General features: G+C 24.8%; 1 protein-coding gene across 1 annotated transcript; it reads left to right on the plus strand.

Moving 5' to 3' along the window:
- Nucleotides 1-766: 766 nt before the first annotated feature.
- Nucleotides 767-4,140, plus strand: LOC145829623 (uncharacterized). Its single transcript, XM_082937470.1, has 2 exons — nucleotides 767-1,243; nucleotides 2,647-4,140. The coding sequence occupies exons 1-2, from the start codon at nucleotides 1,064-1,066 to the stop codon at nucleotides 3,931-3,933; spliced, it is 1,467 nt and encodes a 488-aa protein (XP_082793596.1). The 5' UTR covers nucleotides 767-1,063; the 3' UTR covers nucleotides 3,934-4,140.
- The last annotated feature ends 9,503 nt before the right edge of the window (nucleotides 4,141-13,643 follow it).

A 13,643-nucleotide genomic window follows, 5' to 3' on the forward strand; every position in this document is an offset into this window, starting at 1 on the left:
TTCAAACTTAAACAAAGTTTATAGTATCTGATAGCTATGATAAAAATCTACTAAATAAGACCAGCTTGCAAAAGTTAGGACCCTATGTGGTCTCAAGTTACCTAATTGATCAAAAGAAAATAATGTGTTTTGAAGCGCTTTCAACTTACCTTTAAGACAGCAAGGAGATTAAATGTTTTATAAAGAAAAAAAATCATACAAATTAATTTTTGAAATTTTAAGTTTTTACACCTTTACATTACATTGTAATTTTAAAGTTTTCTTGATCTCCAGAGTTGTATTATACATCTACAGTAATAATTTAATTTTCATATTTTACAGATGGAAATTACATAAAAACTTCTATTGAAGTGCATCTTGGTTTTCTTGAAAACTTAGAATGACTCCCTTGCTAAAAACTCCAGCACAAGATATTATGAAAAACCCAATTTACTATTTTTTAAAGTATTTATAAACAGATTCTTGTTCCATTTTATTTTTAAGTATCACAAAATAATTTGGTGTATTTTTACTGTATTTTTTCTTATAAATTTAACATCAAAAGAACAGAAATTACCTGATAATGAAATAGATACGTAAAGCTACAAAAAAATATTATTAATATTCTTAATTTTTTTTAGTATCCCAAAGTTAAAGTATAAAATAAAAATAGACTAAATTAGATATGTTTTTTGTCATAATTTTTTTTGTTAAAGATTAATTTAGATATACAAGCATAATGACTAATTTTTTTTATTTAATAGTTTCAGAAATCTAAGATATGAGTAAAGAGAGTGCAGTTTTTAAAATTTTACCTTTATGTACAGTTACACTGGAAAATAGTAACAAAAATAATTCCTTACCTAAGGCAAATAAAACTGATGTCAAAGAATCTTTTCTCAAGTCTTCAAATATCAGTTGGAACAAGATATTTTTATCTTCAGGTTTACAAACAAGCAAACCAGGAAATAAAATTAAAACAAAATGTAAAGCAAAAATATCTGATAAGTTGTCTACTTCTTCAAGCTTATCAAGTACAACACATTTACCTAGAGAAAAAAGAAAACTGAAAATTCCAGATAAGATGCATACACAACCTGAAAAAAGAAAGCGTGTTGTACTTACTTCTGTTGAAAAGCTTGAAATTTGCAATCTTTATAAAAGTCATATTCCTAAAGAAGAAATTATTCAAAAATATAAGGTTGGAAAATCAACTTTGTGTGATATAATAAAAAAAGAGCAAGTATGGAAAAATAGAGTGAATGTAAGTTTTTATTGTTTTTTTTTAAATAATAAAGCTAACTTATAATTTTAAATACTTTCATTACAATTTTAAACTTAAACAGTAGTTTTAAATAATTTATTTACGCATGCAAAGTGTATTTATATTTCGTTTAGTTATAAGTTCTTTTAAAAAATTCAAAATTTAAATAAAAAATCTATATGAAACTTTATAGCAAAACGTTGGTTTAGTTGTTTATCCAATAAATTATATATGTATGTTATAGTAGTGGTTTTTTAATTTACTAGTGTCAAATTACTTCTATGCAACTTAAATGGTGAAGAGCTTTTTACTTTTAAAACCTACTTTTAAAATCTACTAATATTTTAAAAGTAAAATCTACTTATTATCAGTGTTACTTAAAATTTTTTGCTGCTTTTTTGTAATATTATTCATCATATTTATCAATCATATTATTTTAATTATCAAAGCGTATAAAATTTATTCAGCAAAAAAGTATTATAAGTACACACATATTGCAATAAATTAAACAAATGTATTTGTAAAATTTGTTAGCTAAATAAGTTTTATTTTTATTTGATAATTGCTGCAAAATGCAGTTAAGCTATTTTCAGCAATATTAATAACCAGTTTTATTTGATATAATATATTTACCAAATGCAAATAAAATCTTTACTAAAGTTTTGCATTCATTAGTTGATTTGAAATAAAAATTCACTGCATTAGCAGGCTGTAAAAAAGTAGCAGAATACATTATGGTATAATTTTAGTACAAATACAAGACGTTATTCTGTTTGTTTACTAAAAAGAATAGTATATAATCTTTTTTTTTTCAAAGCTTCAATAAAAAGACAAAATGAATCAAACACTTACATGGTTGCTAAACAAAATAATTAAATAGATACTCAAATTGTGAAACGAAATTTTAAAATAAATAAAAATACTATGTAATAAATAAAAAGCAAGTTGTAAATGAGAATTTAAAGACAACAACACTAACCAGGACTTAAAAATGTGAACATTTTGTATAAAAAAACTAAATCAAACAGTAACAATACTTGCAAATTTTGTAGCTTAGAAATATCATAAACTTTTACTAATTTGTCTATTACTAAATTATTCGTTTTTAAATACTCATTAGCAAATTTATTATAATAATTGTTACTAAATAAATTTTAAAGTTGAAAAAAATATATGTTACTGCTTAAGATAAGGCAGTAAATGTTGCTTAATTGTCAAACATTATAAAATAGATTATTTTTTTTAACAACATTTTTCCACAATTTATTAATAAGTAAATGTATGCTTTGACTTTTTGTTGTAAAGAAAGTAAATATATTTTTTCACACCGCTTGTTAATTCTTCTTAACGAGATTAAAATCATAAATACATTATAATATTTTTTTGTATATGTGTACTCACAGGCATCTCAATTAGGAAAAACTAGTCGAGCATCAAAATCAAATGAAAACTTAAATTTTATGGATGAGCAGGCAGGAGAGGCTTGTAATGAAAAAAGTGAAAAGTATTTGTTTTTAAGTAGTGACTCTCAATTAAATCAAAATAACAATGAGAATCAAGTTGACAACTTAAAATGTTGTCTTAGAAATCATAAAGATAAAAGCACAGATCTTATTGAAAAACAGTCTATATTTGATAATGAAGATTTTGATAATAAAGCTGTAAAGAAACATAGTAATTCAGAAGACTCAGAAGCAAGTTGCTCACCAGTCTCAAATTTAACAGAACACAGGTCCTATTTAAAACGAAAACGCATTGTGTTAAGTATTGACGAGAAACTGGAAATTTGTGAAATGAAGAGAAACAATATTTCAGCTAAAACTATTATTGAAAGGTTTGGTGTGGGAAGGACAACAATCAATGATATTTGTAGAAAGGAAAATATTTTAAAACGTTTTCATGAGGCATTTTTATCTGGTGAAAATGATCGCCCAGCTAAAATAATGAAAACAGGAACGTTTTTTAAGTTAGATATTGCATTATATAGGTGGTTGCAAGATCAAAAGGATTCTGAAGAAAAACTGACTAGACAAAGTTTTTTAAATAAAGCAAGTCAGCTTCATCAAAGTCTGTACCCAAATCACCCTAAAGCTTTCAAAGCAAGTAATGGTTTTTTGTGGAGATTTTGCAAAAGGTTTGGTATAAAAAATATGTTTTCATCAGAGAGTAAGAGTAATGTAGTTGATGTTTGTAAGCTAGATAGAAGTAAATACACTCCATCATTAGCTGATAATACTGCTAATCAAGCAGAAATATTTGATTTGGCTAGGACACAGCATTATACCCAAACAAATAAAAGCAAAAATAACTGTTTAAAAAAAGATCAGTTGGAAATGAATAATGTAACAACTATGAATTTAAAAAGTTCACCAGTGCAACTAATTTCTTCAACACCTGAAAAAGAGTCTTCTGATATAGAAATACATGAAGATATAGAAAAAGAACTCCGTGTAGCAGATTCACAATCTAAAAAATTCAAAGACCAAAATTCTTCATCTTTTCCTCAATATGAAGTTCAACAACCCAAACCCCCTGTTTCACATGGACAAGTAGCACGTATGCTGCAACATTGTCTCAACTGGACTTATTTACAATCTGACGTAAACCTTGATGATGTTTCTGCCTTGATTCATTTAAGAATTTTAGCTGAAAAAAAAGAGAAACAAGAAGCATACAAATTAAAATCTTGAATGACTATTTAGTTAAATAGACTATTGATATCAAGAAAATACTTACTTAGCTACTTCTTCTTTAAATTTAACAAGATGTCTATTTTTAAAATTATCAATCTTCCTCAACATGCTGCTTTAAATACAATGGTAAATTAAATGTAATGCTAATTGTAAATTATGTGCAAATACAAACTGTTTTTTTACTTTATGTATTTATTTTCATTCCTAAATTTTAAGGTGTACACGTTTTAAAATGTTTTGAAAACCTTATTTTATTATCTATTTTACCCTAATTTGTCTATAACTGTATAGCTTGCAAAATTGTGAGTACATTTTAATAGCAAAAACTAATTTTTGTTAAGTGTGAATAATTTTTAAGAACTATTAAAATTTTTTTATTAATTTTATTTCAATAAAATTCAAGCTTTTGGCTCATTTAATTTATGAGTTTTAATTTATTTAGTTGATGTACCACACATAGTAATAATAAAAAAGTTCTTTTTTATTAATGGAGACTATAGATGAGTTTAACAAAACCCTAAATTGTATTATGTTTTTTATATTTAAAAATGAAGTTCTTTTAGTTTTCGTTGTTTTATTCTTTAATTAATAAAACTTAAATATAACTTAAATTTAAGTTATATTCGATTTCTTATTTCAAAGGATAAATTGTTAATTTTTATCTTGAATAATTAGTATTAGTTTTTAATAACTTTCTTTAAATACAGATAAAACAAGTGGTTACATGACAATTCAATATTCGAACAACTCAAATTCCGACAATTCAAATTCTTTAAAAAAATTTAAAAGACTTTATCTCAAAAAATGATATACATTTGAAAAAAATAAAAATACATATGTAGATCGTATTAAAATCTGCAAGCCACTTTTTTTTTTTTTCTAATCTTAAGTATCTTTAAAGATGTTTTAAAATTACAAAAACAACTATTTTTTTTTACTTTATTTAAGCCATATCTCAAAAAATATTTAATGTTTTGTAAAAATAAAAAAATGGCTTGTAGATATTTGTAGGACCTACATATTTATTTTTTAAATTTGACAATTATACAATACTTTTTTAGTTATGGCCCTTTGAATTTTAATTAAGAATTTGAATTGTCTGAATTTGGTTAGTCGTGCACCCAAAACAAATTTTTATTATTCAAAAATAATCTGCTGTGTAATTAAATTTTCTTCTTAAAATACGTAGTTTAAGATGCTTATATAATTTATCGTTACAAAATTTTGGTTTTTAAGAAATATTTTTTTGGCGAAATTTTAAACAATTGTTAGTTAATATATATATTTTGATAAATAAAATTTTAGATACTTCTGTTTAACATATTTAAGATAATTAGTTTACTTATTTTAAGTAATCTTATTTTTCAGAACACGTTGATAGTTAAATTTCTACAATGTAAATGTTTTGTTTGATTTTTGATATATTTGAAAGTTTACTAAGTATCACTTCACACTTTACTGTACAAAAGAATATTTATAGTTATACAAAATCAAAAATGTAACACAGCTCTAAGTTTAACATAATTTATAACAGTCGGATTTTGTCACATATATTGTATCTGCTACTAATCTATGATAATTATAGTTTATATATTAGTATACCAAGTCGTAGATACGAAGAGTTTTTATTAAAATTCAGTAATTTTTCAGCAAGTTTTATTAACTTTTACTGAATAACTAGTTTTCATACTATTGTATTAAAAAGCAAAAGTTTTTGAAAAGTTCAGTCAATTATCTAACTCGTCTGATAAGTCAAAGTCTGCACCGTTTCGTTATTTCTTTATATTATTATATAGATACTGAATTTAGCGCTTAAAAACATAACTCTGAGAAGAAGTTTGTGCATAAAGTTTGGTACACGTGTAAAATAATGATTTTTTTTATATAACATATTTAATTTTGAAGACTAAATTTATTAAATTGTCTAAAACTTGTATTAATTTCTTAAAGTTTAAAATGAAAAGTATAATACAATGATCAAACTATTTTCTGGAATTAGCGTTCTTCTATATCATGGATTCCAAAAATGAGTAGCATTGCCAGTTTAAGGGCGATTTCGGCTATCAAAAAGCAGTAATTAGAGACAAATTTAAAATTAAATTGGGAATTGAATAGTAAATGGACGACAACAAGTAAACTTAGGGGATAATTTGTTCCAAGGAGTAGTTTTGAAAATGAGTTTGGCAAACCCCGTTTTTTACAATGTTCATTTTAGAGACAACTAAATTTTTTTTTTGTAATTGAACGACTTTACTCTTAAGCTCTATTATTGACAATAATTAAGGAATGAATATAAAATTTGTTTTTTATTAAAATACAATGTATGTTGTATATTTAAAGATATAGCATATTAAGAATATCAAAAACAAAACTTTTTTATTGATTAAATAAACAGTCTTTAAAAAAGCAGTACAAAACTATAGTTTCTAAATAGACCTTTTACTAGTTTGTATGTAAATTTTTTTAAATAAAGCAAACACTTTGAACAACTTATCATTATAATTGCTTTTAGTTTATGGTTAATCTTAAGAGTGTTTATTTCGTTAAAATTTTATGTGATTTCATCAAATGATATATTTAGTTAACTAAGTACAATTTTTTATTTGCAATAAAAGATGTTACTGAAATATTAATTACTTTAATAAATTTATTTTAAGAATTGCTACTTAAAACTAAGCACAGATTTTCATACTCCTAAAAATCCGCATACATCATTTTGGATAGTTTCATTTATAAAACAGTTTAATTCTTAATCACACCTATAGAACAAATAATTAATAAACAAAGCCTAAGTTAACTTGTAAAATATTAAAAACATGATAACGTTTTACCTGTTCAGTAAAAAAAACTGCATAAAACTTTTATTTGCGACAAAGACTCTTAATGTTTAGATAACAGTAATTTTGCAAAATAAATTAGGATAGCCACTGTTTTTTTAGATATTTATTCACGGTTTTCTGACTTTTTTTTCAGATTTAATAAGTCCAAGTATTTTTCTTTTAGTAGGAATTTAAATTTAAGGCTAAAAGTTTATTTAAATTACTGAAAAGATACTGTATTGGTACTTTACACATATTTTATAATAAACTTGGCTCGTGTGCGTTAAGCTCAATCAACTTTTTTGACAAAAATGGCAAACTTTTTTTTTTCAGTTCAATTGGTTGAAAATTTCATTACTTTATATTAGTAGTAGGTAGAGGTAGATTACTAAATTGTGATTTTGTCTCTGAACAATCGTTTGGCTTTTGAAGATATAGTGTCAGTATTTGTCATACAAAGTCTTTAAAATTTCTGAATTGGTAAAAAAAAACTTGATAATCTTTTTTATTTTAATTTTTGAGTAGTTTTTGTGGACATAATGTTAGTATTTGTCAGACAAATGTTAAACATTTCTGTATATTTGAAAGAAATCTTAAAGTGTTTTTTTGTTTTGAGTAGATTATCAAGACACAAAATTGTTATTAAATAAAAATTTATTTTTTGTATCCAAAATATCAGTAACAGTCAGTAATTTTTTTCTCTTTTTTGTCTTACTAATTTAAACTTTCTGATAGCTAAAATCGCCTCCAAAGGGTAATGTTGCTACTTTGAGAAAATGTCAGTCTAAATTTAAAAACTTTTGTTGCTCTAAACTTGAACAAACGAAGTTCTAAATAATATTCAAAATTACAAGCTAATGGTTTGTTGATACAGATCCTAGCGAATCAAGTTTGCTGTAATATATAATAACTACAATTTGAATAGTGCCATTCTTTATTGAACTACAATGTTTCTCTACGTAGTTCTATTAAAATAACTTTTACTGCTAGAAAAGAGTAGAAGATAAAATGGATTATTATATTTATTACTATCAGAAACTATCATTATTATAGACTAATAGTAAATACAATGTATGTGATATAATCCGACTGTTATAAATTGTGTAAATGGATTAAAATTAAATCAGATTTAATTAATAAATGCTTATTGATTTAGTATACTTTAATATAAACTATAAATTGTTTAAAATATTTTCTAGCAAGATACACTGTTATATAAAACAAATTTAAAAGTATATTTCTTTAATTTTTAAAAACTTTCTTTTTCAAAATGCTATATATGTATTTTTTTCATTAATAAGCTATTTTTTGCAATAAAAAATACTTCTTAAGTTTTTAGTGGTGATCTACTGGGCCTAAAAATCTGAACAGAGCCATTTTTTTTTTCGAATCAAGAACCTGCTGGATCCACATAATTTAAATTGCAGAAACTAGTTATATTTAATTTTATTTCGAATATAATAATTTTATTCATTTATTCCTTATAAAAATAAGTGAAATTTTCTGGTCGACAGGTTAACCGAAAAAGCCTTTTGCGGGACTAACAGATCAAAAAAAAGTCCTTGGACCTCGGCGGGATTATAGAAAACATGTTGTTTATATTTTAAATATTTAAACGCATAAGTTTATTGAAATAATGATTTTTAAGCAGCATCGTCTGTGTATCGAAAATCAAATTAAATAATAATTTGAAGAAATTTTTAATAAAATAGCTCAACTTTAGTTGTATTTAGATAAAAAACACTTTGCGCGCGAGAAGTTTCCGTTTAGCGAGTTGGGTCCAACTCGCGGGTAGCACAACGCCTATACCTAGCTAATTTCAACTAAAATAGATATAAAGGTCCTGGTTTAATGAGTTTCAAGTCAATATGTTTTGTCATAGTTAAATTCGACAATATAGGGGTTAGTGCCAGTGACTGAAGTTTAACTAAAAAAAACATTGCACAACCAAACAAAATTTTATTGTCTAACTTTACCTTTTAAAGATCTCATTATACTTCGTCGGGGTTTTAATTTTAGAATATAAAAAAGATAACAAATGTTTTACATTGAAATGAAAAAAACAACAATAGACGAAATACACACGAAAAATGTAATGATACAGCAAAATTAGTTTAGCAATAAAATTTTACTCACAATTATAATTTTAAAAATTAATTAGGTGTGCCAATAGTGGCTTTTATTTTTTATTCGTAATTAAAATGGCTACAACATAGTTCTTTATGTCTACAGAGTTCTGATTTGTAAAAGTGAATAATAATGATTACTCTTTTAAATAAAAAATAAAATTACACTACTTTATTATTCTAAACACTGAGATACTAAAATTTTTCGCAAAGTTTACCTAGTTGATTAAAAGCTAACTCACTGCTGATCTTTTCTCAGTATTAATTACTTCTTTTGATATTTAAAAACTAAAGATTTTAAGTTTTATAAAGTTCCAGAAACATCTCGGAATTTACTCTTTAAGCCTAGTCTTTAATTGTTTCATTGTTTGTCTAATGTAGATCATATTTCAGGAACGAATAAATTTCCAAAAAATGTAATGTTTGTCATAGTTCTATATAAGATACTGCACATCAAGATTTAAAACAGGTATAAATACAAAGATTATTGTGGGAATCATTTCGTAGTAATCATATTCTTTCATCTGTTTAACTTAGATTTACAATATTCAAGCTTAAAGTAGATTTTGAATTACAGTAACCTCTCGCATCTTTACGCACTCGTGACGTTACGCACTCTCGTTTAGTTACGCATTTAAGAATTCTAAAAAATTAAAAAAACTAAAATTTGAGTTCTTTTTAATATTGCACTAAGTAGGTTTATTGTATGTTTTTAATTTAAAATATGTTTTTAAATGCTAATTCATTTATCTATATATTTAGACTTTGTAAACTTATGTTCCTTGACTAATTGATTAACATTTTTTATATTTAAGTATATCAAAAAATTTGTTAACAATAAGAAATTACATTAGAATTCTGAAAGAAATATGACTGTGTTAAATAATGAAAGTATAATGAAAAATGAGAGTTTAAAACACAAATAAAAGATACAGCACTCTTATCCTATATACAAATTAACATCTAAAAAGAAATCTAATGAAAATTTCTAGCAAAAAGTAGCAGTGATACTTAATAAATATAGAGCTTACTATTAACACAAATCTCAATTTTTTATTATTACTATTAAAATTAGTAAAAAAATTCTACAACTATTATTGATTTATATAAATTGAAGTCCTTTATTTTTAATATATGTATAGTTTTATCTTTTATTTTCATATTTATAAATAAAGAAAACAAAATGTTAAAATTAGCGTTTCCAGTCGGCTTTTAACTAGAAACAATATTAAAAAACAGCCATTATAGTAAGTATATTTGGTACCTCTCGTATCTTTACGATCTCTCTTATCTTTACGCACTTTTTCTGTGGACACAATGTGCGTAAATAAGCGAGAGGTTACTGTACATTGAGTTTTTATAATCCATATAACTTGTTTTTATTTTAGGAAAAGCTCTCTTTAGGTAACTTATTTCTCAATTAACGAGAGAGCGAAGGTATCCATCCATACAAAACTTGTTTATGTGCTTTTATTATCTTCTCTTTAAGTAAGCTAGGGAAACAAATCACTTTATGGTGAAGTTTTTGCTAAACTTAATTTATATTTTTTGCTAAAAAAAGCTAAAAGTGAAGATACTTCCAGTAAAGGAAGTTTTGCTGTTTACAGCTGTAAAATATTATACATTTATTGAACAATTAGGAGTCTAGAAACGGTAAATTGATGTTATTAAAGTTATTGAAAATCGTTTAACTGGTTGTTTTATTATTAAAGCTTTAAATATTTAAATGACAGAAAATTAAATCTAATAGCTCGTAAGAAATTTTATAAGCATGTTGTGTACGACTCGATAACCGAAAGGCTCCTTTGTACACCAGGTCCTTAGACAAAACTTTTTGAGCGCTTTTTTTATCGTTTAATAAACAATTCTTATTATCAACCGTTTTCGTAATAGATAATGCTTTACTTTGACTACTTTTTAGTTTGTTGATTAAAGTGTCATCATATTTTTTTTAACATTACAAAAGACTGTTTATTTACTTATTTAGTAAGTTAGTAATAAAAGTTTACTTTAAAGACCCCATGAAAATATTTTCCAGCGTTAAGGCTAGTAGGGAACCGAGTTAGCCGTTTATATATTATATAACTAAAGCTGAACTCAACTTTACTTGTTACAATTTTTGGAAATCTATCAAAACTTTCTTTTTTAATGAATGGTTTTATTAAAATTTAGAACATATTTATACTATATATTATAACTTCCTCTAAAACAAGGTTACCCTAACTCATTTTCTTTAGCAATAATATTAAAATTAATTGTCCCATTTTACTGAATATCGCCCTTTTACTACAACTAGTTTTCCGATTTCTGGCTAAATTTGCCTCTAATAACCAGAATCTATTAAAGGGTAATGCTGCCAATTTTGAAAAACTCTGCTCTATAACAACTTATCAATAGTGTAGTATGAAAACATGATGAGAATGTATTTTAAGCACTTATGTACCTCATTATACGAACAACTTGAAGTGAGTCTTTAACAACAAATTTATGAAAGTCTCTAAGAATTTATTACAATACTGTTTTATTTATTTACTAGCAACAAAAAACGATTTAAAAATATTTAAAACTTATATATACATTAAATTAAATTAGTAAAATTATCTTACACTATTAATTCTAATTCTTTAATGATTTACTAATGTCATTTAAGAGAATATTTCGTTAAAAATTTACTGTTAGTGTTTTGATATTTTAAAGATTATTTTTACAAACAGAAACTATTATTCTTCTTAACCGTTTGATCTTGGTCTTTTTTAAAAATTAGAAACAAAACAAAAAAAAAGACCAAACATGAACGAATCTGTACCAAAAAGATGACTAGTTTTTAAAACTTAAGTATTTTATTAATGTCATTTACATAAAGTTAGCTTAAAGTTTTTACAAGCTTTAAAGTTGTTTTATGTTAGCTTACACTTTATTTATAAATAAATTCCAAAGAAGTTGAGCATGTTTTGGACTTTTTTTATTGTTTTTAAGATACATTTATTTAAGATTTTACAGAAGTTTTTATAAAATACCCATTAAAACATTTTTCAAAATGATTATTTTTTATTAAATTTAAAATAAAAAAATCTGGTTTAAAATATTTACTTTTGTTGTAATATTTGTCCCTGTTGCTAAGGAAACATATAAATAAAAAAAAATACTTTTACTTTTTATTATACTGAATTATACTTAACCAATCTGAATGGCTTTGTAGTTTTTAATTTACTAATAAATCAGCATAAAAGTGTAATTCAGTATAATAAATATATTTATGTTAATATTTAGAAAACTACATCCAGTTTTTTATTATGACAGCTGTATGCTGCAAATATAAGGTGTTTCTGATTAGCTAGTTAAAAGTGATTGTTACTTGAAGTTTTATCTAATAAAAAAATTTGTTTAATTCATTGATTAAAGTAAATGGTAGGGGTAGGGGTTTAGATATTATTTATACACTGTTACACCACAACTTTACCTAATTTGCATAATGTTACGAATGAAAAAAAGTTCCAAAACCTTCCAACTGCTGCCGTTAGCCGTAAAACAACTTTATTTTTTGAGCAAAAAGAGGAAAAATACTAAAATGTTTGTTTCTCTGGCGCCACCAAGCTGAACAAGTTGCTCAGCAACAAAAAGGCTAAAGTAAAAAAGTACTTTACTTAAACTTATATCTTTATATATTATACATATAGTTAATGAATTTATTCTTTCAAAAAATTATTTTACAAACTAAGTTTCCGTCAAAGACCTTGTCATTACCTTGTAGTTGAGATCTCTCTATTTGTTTTCTTAAATCCAAAACATATAATACATACAGATAACATACAGATCCTCTTGACTGCTTGCTGCACAGATGCCAAATCTGTCAAGATCAAGAAAAACAAGTCTAACACCAAATTCAAGGTAAGGTGCAGCAAATACTTTACACATTGGTCATTGAAGAGAAAGACAAGGTAGAAAAGCTCCTTCAGTCTCTCCCCCAGGCTTGAGCGTCAAGGATTTGAAATAAATGTTTCATTCTTTCTAGACAATAAACCTTAAATAAGAAAAAAGTAACAATATATTTTAGTAAAAATAAAAAAGAACCTTGATATTAAGGTAATTAATTAGGATGATGTCGCACCAATATCAAGTTAAAGTTAAATTATATTTGATGTCTTTTTGATCATAATTTTAAGCTGTAAATCAATGTATTAAACCTAATATGTAAAACCTAATATGTCTACAAGCTGCACTCTTTTACCTTACTTAAACGCAGGGTTTAAACAGTTTTTAACTTTTTGAATTTATGTTGCAATATTGAAACCCAGTGGTCAACAAATATACAAAAAAGGAAGTTGCCATGCAACACATTAACTTTAAAGTTTTTCACACTGAAAAAAAATCATGCGTATTTTAAAATAAGTTTTTAAGGCTCAAAATCAACTATTTTTCATATTTTTTAAATAGTTTCTTTAGGATAACAGTATTCATTATAATTATGATTATTTTATGTAAGTATTCTAGTTTTTTAAGTTTGTTGCTCTTGCTTCTTATCAATTAGTTTTCTCTTAAACTCAGACTAGTACAGGGGTCAGCAAACTGCAGCCCATGAAAATTATAAGTGTGGCCCTTAAACATGTTTTTAATTTTAAAGCAATGCAGTCTATAAAAAGTTTTACCTGTGGCCTGCAAGTATGTAAATATGGCTCTAAATAAAAAAATGAAATTTACTTTTAATTTTGTGAGATTGTTGATAATTACTATTGTAGTAAAAAAAAAAAAAAAACAAAGTAAT

The sequence above is a fragment of the Thalia democratica genome, chromosome 2, assembly GCF_965202585.1.
Source record: "Thalia democratica chromosome 2, ktThaDemo2.hap1.1, whole genome shotgun sequence".
NCBI classification, from domain to species: Eukaryota; Metazoa; Chordata; class Thaliacea; order Salpida; family Salpidae; genus Thalia; species Thalia democratica.